General features: G+C 31.9%; 1 protein-coding gene across 2 annotated transcripts; it reads left to right on the plus strand.

Moving 5' to 3' along the window:
• The first annotated feature begins 58 nt into the window (after positions 1-58).
• On the plus strand, positions 59-9,499 carry LOC132755880 (leucine-rich repeat-containing protein 74B-like). Of its 2 annotated transcripts, none has more exons than XM_060746813.1 (13): positions 59-871; positions 1,636-1,854; positions 2,075-2,291; positions 2,689-2,873; positions 3,306-3,413; positions 3,835-3,928; positions 4,381-4,430; positions 4,598-4,765; positions 5,350-5,544; positions 6,094-6,189; positions 6,613-6,882; positions 7,127-7,212; positions 8,679-9,499. In XM_060746813.1, the coding sequence occupies exons 2-13, from the start codon at positions 1,651-1,653 to the stop codon at positions 8,854-8,856; spliced, it is 1,851 nt and encodes a 616-aa protein (XP_060602796.1). In that variant the 5' UTR covers positions 59-871; positions 1,636-1,650; the 3' UTR covers positions 8,857-9,499. The 2 variants fall into 2 exon arrangements, with proteins under 2 accessions (XP_060602796.1, XP_060602795.1); XM_060746812.1 differs by having other exon boundaries at positions 61-1,024.
• The last annotated feature ends 12,114 nt before the right edge of the window (positions 9,500-21,613 follow it).

Consider the following 21,613-nt stretch of genomic DNA (forward strand, 5'->3'; position numbering starts at 1 on the left):
TACAAAGGGCGATAACCATGAATAGTCTTTCGTAAAAACTATTTTTCGTTCGCGTAAATTAACTAAACGGTGGCCCTGTAAAATCATAGACAGGGGAATCACCGATTACCATACACTTATTTTGAATTTTACAATACGTTTAACAGTACGCTGTTGTATCAATAAAATATCAAAAGATACAAAGTTTTTTTTTAAATAGATAATGTAAATACGATCATAAAAATTGGAACATTAATTGAAGAGTATAATAAATCAAAAGGCTTCATAAAAGATTGACTTATCATTTAAAATGACACCGTAAAACTTCAGCTGTTTGTTTTGCAATTTAATTTGCATTTTAATGCACATTGGAGACATGAAGAACAAAACAAAGATAAGCCAGGCTTATTGACGCCCGTCACTTTACCATTTATTTGTCAATAGGTATAACGGGTGGATTAAATCTCATCAAAATGCAAAAACAATTTATAAGCTTTATTATCAAGTTTAAGTACATCAAGTTTTAAAATATTATTCAATTACTATTAAACAAAACTAATATTTATCAAATTTAAGATAACTCGAAACGCTCAACTGTTTAGGTACATTTATAACAATAGTTGGTATATCAAATGCGAGATTCATAAAATAAAAGACTGAAGTTTTTTTTTTATATTTTTGTTTCCTAACTTTAGAGTGTATTGAGTAGGATCATTCGAGATCAAAAGATATATTGTGATCATTGTATTGTATATAACGATGGCTAATAACAGATATTTTATCGTCAATCTAATTGTCTAATGACATTTTCGCAGATAAAGAACTTTAACTTGCAACATGAATGTTTGACGAAAGAATTAAAAACAGTACATGAAAAATACGGACATTATAGGTAGGTTAAGAGTTTTAAAAGACAAAGACTTACATAATGGATAATTAAATACATATGTTCGACGTTTCTAAAGAAATAATTTAGGAAGTGCATTTATGTCGCGCGATTTTTCCTTCAAAAAGTGCTGAAGTAAACAAGGAATAGCGTAAAAAGGTAAGTAAATTTTGATTCCCTATCTATGAGGTTAAAACTTTAAAGCCTGATTCAGTAAAAAATAACATAGATTAACTTCAATTGGTGTTTTAGAAACTGATAAATATTAATGTAGTTTATGTAGATAATAAAATAACTAAATAATTTGTAAATCTTTATATTTTTCAAAAAAAAAAAAAAAATTGAAACGTACCTGATAACACTCTGACTCATGTTAGTATCATTATTTTACAAATACAGTTTTTGAAAATCAAATGAATTGTTATTTTTATGAAGATAAGTTATAATTCAAGATTATGTACTAAGGAAAGAAGCTAACTCAAAAATATAAAATCTCCTTTGAAAATTCTTTCAATCTTTATTATAATCATAAAGCTTTAGCATTCATAAGGTATCTTTTATACTTGGATGATTATATGTAATTTAAACAAGTAGATACGTTTGATAATTCTGCTATTGTTGTTAATGTTATGTTTGTTTCTACCTAAGCATGTGTAAATTTAGGTACTTGTATACATTATGTTTACATATTCTTGAGGTTTGTGTATACATATTTTACATTTTATAACTATATATGTATCCTATCTGATTTAATTTCAATTTCACTACAGACAGTGCCCGTCAAAATGCCAAGTGAAGTGCTTCCCAAAGTGGGAGGGTCACCGTTACCTTCAGTGACCCCACCACGCCTGATGTCCCCAGTCAAGTCCCGACTTACTAAGGAATCGCTAAGCAAACTCTCTGAGCCGATGACACCGGATGACATAACGACTGATCCCACAGACGGTCCAAGAAGTTTGGACGACATCACGCTTTCTGAAAAGGATCCTGTAAGTTTGTTATCCCACTACAAAGATGTTGATTATATCTGATTTATGACTAAGTTTCGTATTTTAGTTAAAAACTGTTTTTCTATGATACTATTGTAAGATATGGTAAGATAAAGGTTATATCTTCACACAAACATGCTTACACACGCACGAACGCGAACACGTACATAAATACAACATCACAATACAGTGTTCTAAACCACTCACCGTGTCTTTCCAGGTTTTTCTAACAGAAGCAAGCGTGCGAGATCTTGGGGCTATTCATGAGGAGGACTTTGATGAAGAAGATTTGCTGGTTCCCGAATCTCGTACTGGAGATGATCTGGATGAAACAATGCCGAGGTCAACAGGTACAGGTGTGTCAGGTGTATCCTCAATGTCAGAGATGGAACCTGATGCTGATTATGATACTGATCTTGAAATGGAAGATTCAGATAGTAAGTTAACGTAGTATCTTGTTTCTTTTTGTGTTACTTAAAGGACACCGGCGTGTTGTTTGAATTGTGCAGTCGTTATAAACAAGAAATTATTTATTTTCATCATGTTTCTTTCTATATCCAGCAACTGGTCCAGATAAATTACCTTACTTTTTAGTTTTTTGGCCTAACAAAAAATGTTCTAAATGACAATAAAGTTTTTGTGTGGGTCCTACTAATTCTTAATAAGGTCTTAAGTGAAATTGTGAAGTGTAGCATACGACACAAATATACATCTTTGCTTTCATGTTTTCCTTCAGCTCTTCATGTTAAAGCTTGTTAATGTTAAAGCTTGTTAATGTTTGTTCATTTATCTTTGACCTGAAGTATTTACTTGTACGACTTTTTTTGCTTCTAGGATGGTTGAATCCGGAATTGTATGACAGAGATACGACGGGAATTAATCGTTATCTGCGCATGTGCCAGAAACTCGAAATTCAGCCAATCACATACTTCCTTAAACATATGCAAGATACGGAGCTCATTATGAAATATCACGGTTTAGGGCCATTGGGAGTAAAAGCAATGTCTGACCCTCTTGAGGTATGTTTTAAGATTATCCTTTATTTACAGTACTAGTGTAAATAAATCAATAATCAGAGAAGTGCCAAAAATGTATATTTGTGTAAGTATATATTTAATGGTTATTGCTTTTTCACACACACAAAAAGTTCGCCGTTTAATAGTTTTTAGTCACATCGACACTTGCAATGTCAAATTTGCATGAAGACCTCAGGTGATGCATGCATCTTATTAAGCCACGAATGACCGGAGGCGGGATTCAAATCCACTGTGTGGAAATAGTGATTCACATATCTTAACCACTCTGCTTCGGACTTCCACATATTTTTACAGTTTTTTTAATTCAGAAATATTCCCCAAAAAATATTATTGGAACATAACTAGACAAAAATAGTCCATCCAAATGCAGTGACATCTGAACGAAAACGAAGTTATAACTGTAAATGTTTGTAGATTAACACGACTATAGAGAAAATGGACCTTGAAGGCAACTATATACTAGGAATTGGAGCAAACTACCTCGCAAAAGTTCTTAAAGACAATGTTTATGTTACAGAACTCGTAAGTTCATACATTTCATCGATGTTTTTTTCTGTTATTTGATTCAAAATATTACCAGATCATTTCAAATGTTTAATTCTGCTTAAGTCGGTGCAAGTGGGCGTGGACGGTAGCTTACATTCATGAAAAAAAGGTTCAGTCAAGCCGAGCCTTCAACAATTTCAATTTTGTAGTGCTTGGCTTTCTTTATGCTTTCTTTTTCTATATTCTATTGGTTTATATTTACTGGCAAGTCCGAAATTCTGGTCCGGACTTCTAATTATGGTATTTTAGTCCGGTTATCAAAATTTACATCAGCACATCCTTGAGCTAGCCATTTGCTCAAATAGATTTTCAAATTCTTTACAATATAATCGTCCGAGTAATGATGATAAATTCACTTTGTCGTTTTGTCTGATATAAATTCTTCATTTCCTTTCAGATATTGTCTGAAAATAAAATGGGCATAGAAGGTGCGAAGGCAATCTGTGATTTACTGTTGGAAAACAAAACAATAACATATTTAGATCTCAAAGGTAATGAAATTGTCTGTCTGCCAACGATTTTAAGGAACTCCACTGTGGTCCATAAGCCTAAAACATGAGATATGTTTTTTTTTTCACAGAGACCGCATGGGGCACTTGAAACAGAAATATATACAAAATATTAGAAAGGAATGTCTTTAGAAATGAATTGTCAATCATATTTTGTGCTTTAATTGGCACAATTTTATTGAAAAGCGTTGCAGGTCATTTTTCGCAATTAGGATAATTATCTGAAAATTTTCACACAAGTTATTTGTCTAGACCTTCATCAAACGAAACATTAATCTCGAAAAATTATTTCCAATCCCATCATGTCAAAAACAAATGTATGGTTTTTGCGCTTCTATTGTAAACCAAACAAATGACTTAAAAAAATATCCATTTTGACATCCCTCTAAGTTTATGAAATAAATAAATAAATAATATCTTTGTTAAAATTTCAGGGAACAATATAGAGGATGGGGCGGCTGAAGATTTCTATGAAATGCTCTCGGTAAAACTTTATTTGTTTTGATCGAACAAAGCTGTTATCTTGATTTTTCTTTTTAGTATTTATTATCGGCATATTTTACGTGCCTATGAATGGTTCGTAAATCCTTTTTGTTTTCGTGTTCATTTATCGTTATCTTAATTAGTAACACTTTTCCTTTCTCATTACAGAAAAATACGGACTTGAAAACACTTATTTTACGACATAACTCATTTGAAGACGAAGGAGCAAAACTTTTAAAAGATTCCCTGATAGAAAACGACACTTTACAAACACTCGATTTGAGTTGGAACCATTTTCAATGGCGGGGATGCTGTACAATTGCAGAAGGTGTTGCTGTAAGTTCATTCTTGTCTCATCGACCGTCTTTATTTTGTATTTTAACATGAGTGTAAAGAACCAGGTAGCAATTGTTCAATTAAAATATACCATTTTCTGGGACAGAATGAAGTAAAAAAAGGAAGCAAATAAATAAATCGTGAAATAAAACTAATATAATATTTCATCTTTTCATTTTCTTAAATTCTTATCCTGCTAGGTGCCTTAGATGAGTTTGTCCATATTTCAATGTGTAAAACCCCATCATCATTTTGGGAAAATTTCAAAATAATTATTGACTAAATAGCGAGAGGTTCAGACAAAGATTAGACGACACGGATGTGCCAGCTTATCTTTTTCCGGGTAGATTCAGTCACTGCTAACAGGCTAAAGGTTAATGACTGATAAAAGGAAAGATATAAGAATTTACTTAATGCAGAGGAACTTTTAGAACGTTTTGGTTATTGCCCTAATAACAAACTGAAGTTACTGGATGGAGAAAAAGTTATTAAAATGTTCTTCCAACAGTTGCCACAAAAGAAAAACCAAAGTAAACATTTTTTTTTGAAAACTTGATATCAAACATTGGTTTATTGATATTTAGGAGAATACAGGATTGAAATACTTGAATCTTTGTATGAATGGGTTTGGATTGGAAGGAGCTAAAGCATTAGAGGACATGCTGCGAGATAACCATACTCTACAAGAATTGGACATAAGCTTCTGCCGAATACCACTGCAAGGTGCACCGCATATAGCTGCAGGCATACAGAATAATGATGCTTTAGAAAAACTTAATGTAAGTTACATTTAATTATTTTTCCTGACTTTTTTTTATTTGTTTGATATTCACCCATGAAATAAACTTTCATAACATTCTCCATTATACTGTGAATTACATGGTGCGCTTCAAACTCCTCACAATGATTAACTGCCTTGGCAGATTAATGTACTGATAAGGGGAGATCACTGCGTAGGAGATTGGATGCGTTTAGCTTTTTGCCATATTTGATTTTTATTGTAAGAAAGAGACATTGTGTTTTATAATTTAGAAAACAAAAATTTCTGTTCAGAAATAAGTCAGTAAAATTCTGTTGTAAACTATATACATATGTACTATATACATTTATATTTACTTTTCATTAAGATATCTTATCTTATTAAAAGCCGTAGATATAATGTATTCGTTGACATCAATATTTAATCAAAAAGATACCAAGACTTGTTTTCCTCTAAGTGATAGTATTAATTTTTTTGTAATAGAATTCAAGAGAATGTTTTGTCCATTTTACTCTGGAATGTTATGATATACTGACCAAAATGTACAGACGACAATTTGTGTTTACAGATAGGTTACAACACGATTCAAGGAGAAGGGGGATATGTGGTTTTAGTGGCGGCTGACAGAAATTCTCATAATAACATCAAACATTTAAATTTTGGCGTATGTATTTAGATATGATGTAGATCTATATGATTATATACATGTTATGTTTATTGAAGAAAAAAAACCGTTATGTTTTGATAAATTATATACAAATTTATAACAATATAGTCCTGCTTAAAATCTTATTTTCACTCATCATATTCAATTAAAAGAAAGTCGATGAGTCAACAATTGACTATAATATATTCATGTTTCCCAATGTTGTACCAGTTAGTTAAAACTGATCATTTTCTTTGCTGTGATAATAAAATAAAACAGAAAACTGTCATCTTATGGAAACATAGATGAGACTGAAATCATGATTTGTGTTATACATATAAAACTTATGGAAAATTAAGATTGAAAAAAAGTTATCGGCTGCTTTTTCGTTAATTACCATGTATTTAAACGCCTTTGATATATCACCTTTTTTAATCTCAGAATCTCACAGTGAAAATGGATTTTAAGAAACTTGCAGACGAAATGATAGAAGAAAAGCAGGCGACCATTTTGTATGGTAATGTCATGTTAGATGTGACGTCATTCAGAAACGCCAAGTATGATCCTTGGGCACATCACCAAGCTGATCCTATGACAAAGTTGAAAGAATGGCTAGATCAAGCGGGCTATCGATTGGTTGACCTTTTACTGACCTTTGATCGTGATGGTAGTCTTTCTCTGGATTTAAGTGAACTTAAGCAAGGAATAAGGGTAAGCATTTTCTCTCATTTTTAATATCATGGCGCCCGTTTCTTGAAAAAAATTAAATTAGTTTTATACAAAATTCATTGATCAATAATGAGTCATTATACTTGCACATGTATATGCAATATCACCTGGTATTGATACAAGGTGATTGAAAATATGGGAAGACTAAAAGCAATAACCTATAATCAAGGATATTTGTATATCATACTATAATTTCGATTGACATAAAATGTATTATGAATTACAGAGTGTAGGAATAGATATGACAGATCTTGAGATAGAAATTTTGATGAAGAACCTAGACGATGATAATAGCGGTACTGTAGACATGAAGTAAGTTTAATAGATATCACTTAAGTATATTTTATGCATCTATTTCATGAATTCCAAAAATAAAGTGTAGAACTAAGTGTTAATTTGTATGACTAGTTTCCTCTCTTGATAGTTTGGTATACATGTATATGATGTAGTAAAATAGTTCTAGAATGAAAATACAAGGCGCAATAATCATTGCAAATAAGTAGTTCCACTTCATAATAGCATTTTTTGTATCTTTCGCTATCTTTTATTAACAAATTACTTATGTACCTCCCTTGACAGTTTGTTATATATGTACGAGGGGTTATCCAAAAATTCGTGGACTTTCTTGTTGCGTAAAATGTATTTGAGATATTGATTTGAAAATCTTACACTGCTTAAAAGAATGAATAACAAATAAACACAGAAAAATTCATGTTAGTAGCTTATTATATTACAACAATATTTAATTTTACATAAACACATGTCAGCGACTGCGGCGCACTCCAAAAAGTTATTGACGTCAACGTCATAATATTTTACATACAACTTCTGCTTCAACGTTACGCAGCCAATAACCATTACTGCTTCACAAAGTAATGTATATCACTAAATTTTTATGCCACTTAAACATTAATGATAGTGAAATATTATTTTCTCTGTTCGCCTGCTGTTTTTTTCTTTTTTTTTTTTTTTCAAATGTTTTTGTTGGTGTCATTCCCAAATTACAACAAAAATTTATGATCACGCTATTTTCTAAATTCTGCGTGTCCGTCATTTTCCCGTTGTAAACAATATCGTCGTCTGGCGTTTCTGGCGATTTCAACAAAAATTAACGGAAATGACGTCCATAATTTTACAGAATTACTTTAATGACATCATAGAAGAAATATGCAATGTTTAGCGGGTATTCTACGTTAATTTGTAGTTTTTTAGCAAAAAAATATACGATGACTAACTGCGCTTTTCTACCGTGCGCCGGGTGCCATGTATGTGCTTATTTACAAGCAATATTTAATCATTATTTATTGACGCAGTTAACTGTTCGTTTCAAAACGTGTTGATTACTTTCAAAAGATATTTAAAAAGTCCACGAATTTTTGGATAACCCCTCGTATATGTATATGTTGTAGTAAAATAGTTTTAAATAAAATCCCTGCTAAGAATACAAGGAACAATAACAATTGAAAAAGTAGTTCCAAAAAGTAGTTCCACTTCATAATAGCATTTTTGTATCTTTCGTTATCTTTTGTTAACTTAACACTGCTCTTAAGTGTTACCACTCTATTCATATTTACAAACTCGTCTTTATGAAGTTAAGCTTCTGTGGTCTCTTTTGCAATCAAAATAGACGACCATTGATTAAGTTATGTGGTTCATTTTTATGCTTCCATGTAATGTAAAAATACACAAAGAGGTATATAGTCATTAACTTAAAACAAAAAAAAATCAAGTTATGAAGGTGGAAATTGATATACTCGTATTTTGTTTGTAATCTTTAGGGAATTGATGCAAGGAGCAGAGAAGCACACTTTAGAAACACGTGAGGCCATTCGTTACAAAGACGAACAAGACAAATTAGACGCGGAAAGAAAGAAGCAAATTAAAGCCGGAGATGTGAAAGACTTTCAGAAAATAATACAAGAAGCAGACGTTATAAAACCAGTGGCAATTGTGTAGCACTTTAAGGTGTTGATAATTAGTGACATTGCAGACGTTGATACTGACTTGTAGAACAAACATAAAACAAATCATTGCAGGAAAAAAACTAACGTATTTCAGTGTTTTAATAACTTATATGGGGTTACTTAAATCAAGATATGAATATGCGAATGAATTGTTTCCACATTTGAGAAGGATTTCAAAATACGGTGAATATAGATTTTGTAAAAAAGACTTTATGAAATACAAAACATAGATACGCGTCTCTTGTTCATGAATTCAATGCCAAATCTTTTCATTATTACACGCTTCTTATCTGGTTATTATTTCTAAGTCCCTTTCATAATTGTTTACTATTTTTCGTGTGTAAGTTCTTATTTAAGCCGTGTTTTACACGTTTTTTCTATATGAATTTATCGCAAGGAACTATTATAAAATATCTAACTCTTCCAGAAACAGACGACTTACATTCTTTTTGGATAACTTGAATCGAATCGGCGTAAGCAAATTTCATATAATGTCTTTTATAGATAATTACAATTTTATCGAGTGTATTGATAGTTTGTCATTTGAAAATTTACAATTGCATCATTGTTATACAAAAACATTCAATGGTACTGTGTATGAACATATCAATAAACATACGACATTATTCAAATAATTCGTAATTATTTTCTTATATAAATAGCATAACATCCGGAATGCAGCCGATAAATAATCGCCCCCCCACCAAAAAAAAAGAAAAAACAAAACAAAAACAACAACAACAACAAAAACACAGATACACAACATTTTAATAAAGCATATGTTACATGCATTTACTGTTATTAAATATGTTCAAGGGGCTTAAATCATCAGGTAATGGTATATAGCTAGAATATTTATTTTAGTTACTTCCCTTAGATCACCTTGCTCTCTACAGCTACTCTAGATTGTTTCCCTTTAATTATTTTTTGTATTGGTTATACTAAAATTATATCTAGTTTAAATAATATTTAACTAATACTGCAATAAGATATATAACAGTGAAATCCAACTTTTTGACGCGGGATTTTCAAGATACCCTAACAACGGAACAAAAAAATATAGTGGAAAAGGTTTCAAAAATAAATGACAATCACTATTACTAAATCGCGTTTATAAAATGATGAGGCATAAGCACTTAAGGAAAAACGCTAAAAAAATACAATATATGTATAATCATTATAGTAAAAATACTTTAAATCTTAACAAAAAACTATTTTCTTCATGTCTCATTCTGTAATGCTAGTTGACCGTTTAAGACAACATAATTTAACAAAAATGGCAAGTACCAAGAGAACCAATAAAATAAACAATGGAACGTGATGCACGAAAAACCTTATCACGAGAGCGTCCCAGCCGTGCCACGTGGAGTCATGGTGATGTAGAATATATTTAGATACCTCCCTCTGATCAAGGATTAGAAATTCGCCTTGGTATGGATAGTTTAAATAACGCCCCCACAAAAACGTCGTGCCTACAAGGAACAGAAAATATACATTTTTAACTGTAAATAGTGAAAAATGCTAACTCAGATTGTCAATGTATACATGTACAATCGTGATATTGTATATGTGCTGTCGTCACCATTGGCTGATCAGCCTTTTAAGCTGCATGCCTCCAGGTAAGCCTAAATATTCCAAGAAAATTTTAACTTGAGAAAAATATACAAAGATTTAAAAATAAAAAGTATTAAGATTTAAGAATCAAGTGATAATTGATATGTTAAAATATGGTTTGTGATATTAATGACTGCTTTTGCAGTATTTATCACTTTATTTCCACTGAGTTACTAACGCAGTATGGGCTATTTTTGCATATTTTGGAAACTTTGGGTAATTAATGTGGGTTGTAAGCGCCGTTTGTAATGTGTAAATTAATGTTTTTGTTCACTTTACAATATTTTACTTTTGAAATACATTTTTTTAGATGTACGGTGCTTTCATGGGTGAAAAAATGAGTATCGCTGTCTCTCCGCTTGTCTGTCAGTAGTTAGACAATGAAATATATCAATGTAAGTTCACGCCTACTAAACGGTGGCTCTTTCACATTTTGGTGATCTGTTTAAATGAGAGCCATCGACACTTCCGTTGCAGAGCCCTCGATGAAAACAAGGCTGAAAAGGTAAGACATTTTAGTAAAAATATCAATTTAAAAAGATCATGCTTGTTTTTCAAAAATCGAAGAATGTCATGCCACGTAGAACATTTTTCTCATCATGTTGGGTGCAGTTTCGATGAGAAATACCCTGAAATGACGTTGCTAGAACTTTTACCAAATATAACATCGTGAGTTTTCTTTTACGAGGAGACATATTTTGAGTGATTTCCCTACCGTAAAGTAGATGCTGGCCCACTTAATCGTGCATATAGCATTGTCCCAACCTCCTCTTTGGACCAACACAAAAAATAACTTACAGAACTTAGTTGAAAACCAAATAATCACATTTTTATTATTGTGATCGAGCCATCGACAAGGTGCTGGCGCCATCGGCAATGTGAATGAGCCCTCGGAAATGTGATGGAGCCAACACTATCATTCATTTTGTTATAATATGATGGAGTGTAACACTTATTATACCTAACTGATTAACATATACAATTTCATATGCATCGTATCACTGGGTTGACATATTGAAATAAAATACACGATTTGATTATTCGAATTCATTAAAATTGAAGTAAAACCTCTTTGTATAAAATATTAATAGATTAGGCACACAAAAATAGTTTTTGACTTTTAGTCGGTAAAGTTTCAGTTTTTAATTTTGAAATTTATGTAAATTTCACGTGGAATCTCGACATGAATAAGGGGATAAAAAAAGATTTTCATGTGATGTGTGTGGAAAGACGTACGCTAATAAGGCCAGGGTTAAATTTCATATAAAATTCGTATGTGGTCCGTCCTGTCTTTCTCTGTGTAGAATGAATTAATGCATTCTTCAATCGTGCACACAAGTTCCCCTTTCCGTGTATGTACACGTTCAACGTGCCTTTTAAGAGAAGATGGTGTTGCATATTGCCCATCACATATACCACATAATGTACTGGTCGCCGCCTGCTCATGATAGTTTTTTATATGAAATTTAACCCTGGCCTTATTGGCGTACGTCTTTCCACACACATCACATGAAAATCTTTTTTGTATCCCCTTATTCATGTCGAGATTCCACCTGAAATTTACATAAATTTCAAAATTAAAAACTGAAACTTTACCGACTAAAAGTTAAAAACTATTTTTGTGTGCCTAATCTGTTAATATTTTATACAAAGAGGTTTTACTTCAATTTTAATGAATTCGAATAATCAAATCGCGTATTTTATTTCAATATGTCAACCCAGTGATACGATGCATATGAAATTGTATATGTTAATCAGTTACGTATAATAACGGTTACACTCCATCATATTATCACAAAATGAATGATAGTGTTGGCTCCATCACATTTTCGAGGGCTCATTCACATTGCCGATGGCGCCAGCACCTTGTCGATGGCTCGATCACAATAATAAAAATGTGATTATTTGGTTTTCAACTAAGTTCTGTAAGTTATTTTTTGTGTTGGTCCAAAGAGGAGGTTGGGACAATGCTATATGCACGATTAAGTGGGCCAGCATCTACTTTACGGTAGGGAAATCACTCAAAATGTGTCTCCTCGTAAAAGAAAACCCACGATGTTATATTTGGTAAAAGTTCTAGCAACGTCATTTCAGGGTATTTCTTATCGAAACTGCACCCAACATGATGAGAAAAATGTTCTACGTGGCATGACATTCTTCGATTTTTGAAAAACAAGCATGATCTTTTTAAATTGATATTTTTACTAAAATTTCTTACCTTTTTCAGCCTTGTTTTCATCGAGGGCTCTGCAACGGAAGTGTCGATGGCTCTCATTTAAACAGATCACCAAAATGTGAAAGAGCCACCGTTTAGTAGGCGTGAAGTTATCACACCCTTTTTTAATATAAAAAGATATCTAGAAAAATGCATTTATCCGATGGTGAACTCCCTTTGTCAACAATAGTTATAGGTACCCTCCCTTTACCAACCGTATTTTCATTTATCCCGCTTTTAATTAAAAAAATGTCAAATAATTGCTTTCAAAGTATTGCAAATAACTGATCACTTTGCAGTGTAAAGAAAATATATTTCTATATAACTCTAGGGCGTAAGTAAAATAAATTGAAAAGAAGAAGTATAAAAAATATCTTCAATTGAATAGCATGGCGTTAAAATGTGTAACGCGGTCGTTTTGTAAATTGTCGTCATAAAATTGTATTTTTTTTTAAATAGAACGAATATCATGTTTAATACCTGTCCTCTATGTACCACAAACCACATGTATGAAATGGTAATATGTAGGGTGTGTATGGATTTATTACTTTTCTCAATGTATCCCGTATATTATAATCTTTAACGGTTTGGTTTTAGACGAAGAAATACATTAATTTATATGTTTAAGACACGTTGTTGAATTTTTGTAATGGTTTTGCCCTGCTTTGAATTTGGAAAAGTTCATTCTAAGTTTAAGAGTTTTCAGTATCAAAATACAAAAACAAATGAGCTAACAACATTGATCAGTGCCATTTTTGCGACTCCGTGAAATTGGTATTGCACGGCCGTGCATATATTTTGACGTCATTTGCGTAATACACACTTCAAATGTTATCGTTTTTCTATGGGCATCAATGAAAAATGGTTCTTTTTTCACTTTAAAAGGTCCTTAATTTTGGTATGTAATAAACAGAATATTAAATTCGTGTAAGTTCATACTGAATGTATTGAACTCTTTGAATAAAATATTATACTCGCAAGAGGCTCGTGTAATATATTTTCATTCAGCTCTTGGAAATAAATTCAGTTGTAAACTCATTCAATTTACTCTATTACATAATTACAGTGCAGGACGTGTTCCGGCCTAAGTACTTTGAAGCACTCGATCTTGCAATGGCCAATGTAAAAGAGAGATTTGACCAACCGGGTATCGCGTACTTCAGAACGTGGAGGATTTACTCATTAAGTCCGCACAACCTTTGAAGACCGAGTACACTAGAAAACTTGGTTTTGTTTGTGATTTCTATGGCAACGATATTAAACGAGACCTCTTAGAGGTGCAGCTTCAGCTGCTACGTTCACATTTTGACAAAAACAGGAAAAAGTACTGTTACTCTACCTGACGCTTTGAAATTTGTTTTAGTACAGTCGGTGCTAGAATGAGCACTGTTCTCTAAGGTCGTTGTATTGTTAAATATTTTGTTAGTAACGCCTGCTACCAGAGAAAGGACATTCTCGGCGCTCAGAAGAATAAAGAACATACCTGAGATCGACAATGTCTCAAGTACGTTTGAACAATCTAATTGTGTTACATATTCATAAGTACAGGACAGATTCACTCAACTGGCGTGTAATTGCCGATGAGTTCATTACCACCAGAGAACGACGGCAATGTGTTTTTGGAAAATTTACATAAAATGAGACTCTGATTTTTGCAAGATTATTGTGAGCAAAATACAAGTTACTGCTAAACAAAAAGCGGTTAGTGTTGACTCGTAATGTACTTTTCTCTCATCATGGCATCGATTGCTATTTAAGCTTATACCATTGTGTGATTTATATTAAACAATAATCCGCGTACTGTAATATTTCTTGCATTTGTTTATTATAATTATCAGATAAAAATGCATCTAAAGAATTATAACATCATTAGTTATTGTTCATTTTTCATTTTCTAAATATCAATTACATGTATTCATCTTTTAAGTACACCTGCCCGTCCGTTATGCAAACCTTACACCCTTAAAACATATGACGCACTAAAATCTGTAAAAAATCGTTGACATATTACTATAACTTGTAATTAAACGACAGGCTGTAAACTGTGCCAAATATACGGGAAACGCCCCTGAGAGCATCCTAGAATAAAAAATTTTCCGGGGGAGCATGCCCCCGTACCCCCCTAGATTCTGGCTTAAATATACCAAATTGGCCGCACCAATCACAAAATCGTGACGACGGGCCTGATTATAGGACCTGATCGGCCGCTACACTGAAGAGCCGTCTGGCTCTAATTTTGTGGCAAAGATCAGCCCTACATATATTCATTTAGCAGATAATAAAATGTTCTAGAACAAAATATCTTTTTGACATTAGATAAATGTACACTCTAAATCACTTAGAACTTTATCAACAATTTATTTTAAAGCAGTATTTTATAAAAAAAATCCAAATAATACATTTTTATTGTTTTAATGAGACCAAATTCATTTTAAGTATACATATTTTTTTAATTTTAAGAACACTGTTTAAAAAATTACCTTGAAAACATGTGTTTTTCTATTTTTGAAATGGAGCTGAAATAAAGTATAAACATTTTGAATATATTAACCTGTTGAGTGTTTAAAACAATCTGGCAAATATGTTTTATTCGTTAAATAGCTACTCTAATTAAAGACCCAATATGTTTCAGAAATTGACCAATTACTTGAACCATGGAAATTTATCATTTTTAAGGCTTAATGTGCCTTCAATTTTTATAACCATACAAAACCAAGAAAGTATTTATATGTAAAAAGCATTGTAATAATGCCAATTTTTGACCTTTTACTAGTACCTCCTTTATTCATCAAGTCAAAATATCTTTCAAAAAATGATGAAAGTCATTTTTTTTCGAAATATATCTATACTTATTTGTTGTGTTTTTGTTACTATGACAACCGGCGTAGTATTGATGCGATAAAACATGCTCATTTTCAACTAGAGTTTTGCCATATTAATGTCGCTTTAAGACATAAACTGGCTCCTTCAACCACTTCAACTGAAATTAATGTAAATAATGATTTATCAACATGAATTTATATATAGCTTCTATCGGTTTTACTTTTATAACTTAACAATCAATAACACCTCTCTGAATTCCTCAACTTATTCTTGTTTCTCAGTTCTGCTTGATTTTCATATGAAAAATAAATATTTTGAAAGGTTTTGGTAAAAACTTAGACAGCTATGTGTAAACTTCTTCGAAGGTTGACTTTTTAAATTACTAATACAATACCACTTGAGTGAAGGAAGATGTCCCTATACTCAAACTTACAAATAAACTACTATATTTACGACAGCTTTAAGTAAATCTCCGAAGTTATCTTAAACGTCACTGAAATTTTACGTGTCCGTATAGTGATCAAATAGCGTGTCCGTATAGTGATCACATAGCATGTCTGTATAATGATCAAATAGCGAGCCCGTATAGTGATCAATAACGTGTCTGTATAGTGATCAAAAATCATGTCCGTATAGTGATCAAATAGCGTGTCAATATAGAGATAAAATAGAGTGTCCGTATAGTGATCAAATAGCGTCTCCGTACAGTGATCAAATAGCGTGCCCGCATAGTGATCAAAAAGCATATCCGTAAATATACTAAATAGCTTGCCATATAGTGATCAAATAGCGTGCCCATAAAGTGTTAGAATAGCGTTCCCGTATAGTGATCAAATAAAATGTCCGTAAAGAGATTAAAGAGCGTGCCCGTATAGTGAACAAATAGCGTGACTGCATAGCGATCAACTAGCGTGTCTGTACAGTGATCAAATAGCGTGTCCGTATAGTGATCAAATAGCGGTCGTGTCCGTATAGTAATTAAATATTATGTTCATATAGTGAAGTGTTCGTTTAGTGATCAAAAAGCGTGTCCGTACAGTTGTTAAATAGCATGTCTGTATAGAGATCAAGTAGCGTGTCTATAAAGTGATCAAATAACGTGTCTGTATACTGATAAAAAAACTGGAATAAGTGTTATTGATCTTTTTTAGGAATTGTCTACTATGGCCAATCTTCAAACTTTAAATTATGTAAAGTAACACGTAAATTAAAAATTCTTATCGCCATAAAAAGTTTTCGCAACAGTTACTATCGTTTTCTTTTAAACAGTAAGCTACACTTGTTGTAACTATCTAATACGAATACATTTTCATTTAAGATTATAGAAATTTTGTAAAAAAAAGTGAAATAATTCTTAATGTTATTATCAGTTTTCCATTGTCATCATATTGGCATGCTGATGTTAAATATGCTTATCTAACACTTAAATAAAGTTGACATTGATATTCTCAAATCCCCCGCATGTTACTAATATCACAGTCGTCAAAGGATTTTTTTTTATTTTTGCAGCAAGCGATCTTTTAATGGTGACATTTCTGCACCAAAGAACTAATGATTATCAATTTCATCCCCTATATATTTTTAATTGAAAAATCCTGAACACAATCAATATAGAAAATAATAAAAATCACGAAAATACATTACCTGTTGTGAGAACTGTATTGGGATATGGGAAAATAAACCATCGATTTGAGTTTGGTAAATGATCGAGTGCTGATTTCATAAACTGATGCTTCGGGGAAATTCCAAAGAAATCATTTGACGTCCCGATTGGAAATGTTAAATGCTGAACAACGCTTTTATCCTCTATATAGGCTTTTTCAGAAAGTTCATCCACGCTGAAATTGATAATGTGGTATAATGTGGTATATGAAGGGTTTAATGCAGTATTGTGGTTTCTTTTTACTTTTATAACAATGTTATTGCATTAAATTTGCATGATTTATTCGTGTTTTTTTTGTGTGTAAAATGCATAATAAAAAAAGTAAGAAAAAGTAGTATTCGGATATGGAATCCATTTTGGTTACTGTCCTGCGGATCGGTATCGTTCACTTAACGTGAGTGAAAACACAAAGTTGCGAAGGGAGTGTACATTTAGGTATACTTTGAATGTTAAGCAATACAAAAATATAAAAAAATGGCGATTAATAAATCTTTATAAAGCTTTGAAATAATATTGAAAGTAACCAAAAAATGTGTACCTGTGTTTGCACGTGACATCCATGTCAACATACCAGCCACCATAGTGATAAGTTGATAAATATTTGATGATGTTCAGACGTCTAACCCAGTAGTCATAACTATGGTATATTGGTTCTAGATGGGCATACTCTTCCTGAATTAATTTTAAAATTGACGTTTCATTCCAAAGATAAAACGTGTAATTTCTGTGCGCGCCAATCCATGTTTCTCGTGCCGCTGTCAGTTCCTTAGACGGCGTTTTACTCTTCAGAGGAAAATAGATTTGATGGATAATATTTGGTATTCGTTTCGTATTTAAGAGTTTATTTCTATGTTTCATTGAACACGTGGAACATGTTTTGACGTTAACGTTTGTGTGGAAAGCAAACTCTTGGAAAAGGTACCCAAGATTGCGCAATATTATGAATAAAATAATAGATCCAACAAAAAATCCGACATGATAAAAGTTTATTTTTGGCATCTCTACTCTTTTAACACAGACCCGTTATAAATTCATTTATCATTTGAAATGGTTCTGCTACAGTTCATCAATCGGAAAAATATATTTTGCAAGGCCAAGAAAAAAATATTCTTCAATGTCATATATCATGTAGTCTCCGTTCTTTTATATTTTTTTATTTATTATATTTATTTCTTTTGTATTATGTAGTAATACAATAACAAACGGTAATTTGTATGATTGCCCTACCTTTGAACTTTAATTCCAACATTGTCAGGGCTCTTTAGAACATTAAAGATCCATTATTGTTTCTGTGCATTATGTACGCATTATTCATCTGTGCATTATAGACGCATTATTCTTCTGTGCATTTTAGATGCATTATTCGTCTGTGCCTTATAGCGGCATTATTCATCTGTGCATAATAGACGCATTATTCTTCTGTGCATTATAGACGCATTATTATTCTGTGCATTATAGACGCATTATTCGTCTGTGCATTTTAGACGCATTATTCGACCGTGCTTTATAGCGGCATTATTCATCTGTACATTATAGACGCATTATTCATCTGTACATTATAGACGCAATATTCATATGTACATTATAGACGCATTATTCAACTGTACATTTAAGGGGTATTATTTGTCTGTGCCTTATATCGGCATTATTCATCTATGCATTTTAGGCGCAATGTTTTTCTTTGCATTATAGACGCATTATTCGTCCGTGCATTATAGACGCATTATTCTTCTGTGCATTTTAGACACATTATTTGGCTGTGCATTTAAGGCGCATATTCTTCTGTGCATTTTAGACGCAATGTTTTTCTTTGCATTTTAGACGTATTATACTTCTGTGCATTTTAGACGCATTATTCTTTTATGCATTATAGACGCATTATTCTTCTCTTTCTAGTTGTGTACAATAATGTGTGATTTTATTTATTTATTTATTTGTTTATTTTATTTTTTCATTTTAACAACAAAAGGAATACATCTGTACTATTACATAAGTTAAAGCAAACGCCAGTCTCTTGCTACATGACACGATAAATATTTTTTTTAGCCTTTTCTAATCTGTCAGTTAATAGTTCAATTATAAAAATCATACATTTTTTTATTCCACAGCATGTATTTCTTTTACCAACCCTATACATTGATTTCTTGTAGATACATGTATTATATCTTTTTAAACGTTCAAATTAATATCAATAGATTGCCCATGGATTTTTTAAACTATTGACTTTTTTCAAAGGATTAATCAAACGTATGCTAATTTATTTTTGTAAATAATTTTTCTTATTATTGCTCTCCTTTTTAGAGGTTTAGGATTAAATTTATGTCCTATATTTCAATGACCTTTTAAGGCTTTGGAATAGATTCATTACAATATCAAACCAATGACTTTATGAGAATTAGAATTTCATTTTAATGTGTCTGTTTTTTAAGTGCATTTTACAATTAATTCGTTTATTAACTCGTATCTAACTCGTATTAATCTTCAATTACTTAAGTCATAAAATACGTTAAAAGATTTCTAGTTTAACAAGATTTTAATTGTAAATGAATAAAAAAGCAATAAAATGTTAAGAGATTGTATTCAGGTTTACACAAGCATTGTAGGCGAAGCTAGGTCAACGCATTAATTTTTTTAACTGCTTATAGAAAGTATAAAATAGTTACCCGTTAAATGTATGCGAATTGAATTGATGACATTTAAAGAAGTTAAGCTATGACTTCTTTTCAAAGGGATTAAGACATTATTAATGTATTTCGGCTACAGAGTAATGCATATCCATATTTTTGAATATCATGGTTTTTATCTCAATATATGGTCCCTTACTGTTAAATGAGCCGCGTCACAACAAAACCAACATAATGGGTTTGCGACCAGCATGGATCCAGACCAGCCTGCGCATCCGCGCAGTCTGATCAGGATCCATGCTGTTCGCTATCAGTTTCTCTACTTGTTTCAGGGTTTGTAAGCGTGTCGTGGCGCGGCTCAAATGATGCGACGGTTCAACATTTCTATACAATAATGGTAATATGATATATGAAACGCTTAATATGAAAATCTATATATCCACAAAGGTTGAAATGTAATTACCGTCTGCTTAAATTTTAAAGACAGTTACCTCCCTTGAAATAAAAGGCGAAATCTTCTTGAACAAAGAAATGAAATTCCAATGAAAGTTGAACTTTCCTATTTCTTTTGCAAAGAAATGTTCATGTAATGTTCATATTTGACTTTTACCGTAATTATTTCCCTCTCAAAGAAACTTGCAACCTATCAAATACCGTCTGCTAGACTGTCAACTAGGCCTATTTCGAGATTTCCCTAAGTTATGTTGTTATAAAGTACGGGCTTTAGGCATTTAAACCCTTAACTTGTTTTAAATTATTATATTTAGATTCATGATTATTTTCATGAAAATTTTGAAAAATGTAATAAAATGTAAAATATTGTAAAGTGAGCACAAAAAGTAAATTACACATTACAAACGGCACATAGAATTCACGTAATTTACCAAAAAAGAGGTCAAAATATGCAAAAGATCCCTTAATGCGTGAGTCACGCAATAGAAATATGGAGCTAAATGCTATAAAAACAATCATTATTTCATATAACATGTTAATTATTATTTGAATCTTGAATCCTTTTACTTTTCTCAAAATCTTAGTACATCTCTATCAGGTTTAATTTTCTTTTACTATTCTGGCTTATTTGGAGGCATACAACTTTAACAACTTTTGAATTTTTTATCACTTTACAGTAAAGATGCAATTCCCTCTCGTTTTCAAATAGTCAATGGTTATGTATAATAGGGTTATGAATCGTGTGGAGTTTATCACACGAGGTACGGAAGGGCCATGTGTGATCCGTTCTTGGAAAATCAAAGAGAGTTAAATACATGCAAGATGTTACTACAATAGCCCTTACCATGTCGAATTTAAACTTAAAGTCTGTCTTATATATATATAGTTGAATATTCCAGTATTTCAAATAAAGAGTACTTCGGCAATGGCTACGGAAAATAAACAACAGAGACTTGCCGTAGAGAAATTAAACTTTGCGAAGACATTTTCGAGAAAAATCCTGAAAAACCTCGAGGGTGACTTTTTTAGTTTATAATTTTTTTTTAAATTTTCTGCAACGTCGTTTTGTTAATTCAAGGGGGTGAATCCATGCGCGCGCATCCTTAAAGTTCTGATACCGCGAACACTTCATCGGCCGGTATTTCGAAGAAAAACGGGTGGTGTGAAGAAATCAGAAAAGGTATGAATTTAATTTGTTTCGCAAAGAAGATGTCCTAACTTCTAGTTTTTATATACAAAATGTCTTGAAGTAACTCTTTCCTGTTTTGTCAGTATTTCGCGTTGAATGCGATTTTGATTCTGGATAGTGCGTACACCCGGCGTTGAAATGTTACAGAAAATGAGCAAATATCGATTA

Source organism: Ruditapes philippinarum, unplaced genomic scaffold (assembly GCF_026571515.1).
Source record: "Ruditapes philippinarum isolate M1 unplaced genomic scaffold, ASM2657151v2 ctg3738_1_1_1_1, whole genome shotgun sequence".
Classification (NCBI taxonomy): Eukaryota; Metazoa; Mollusca; class Bivalvia; order Venerida; family Veneridae; genus Ruditapes; species Ruditapes philippinarum.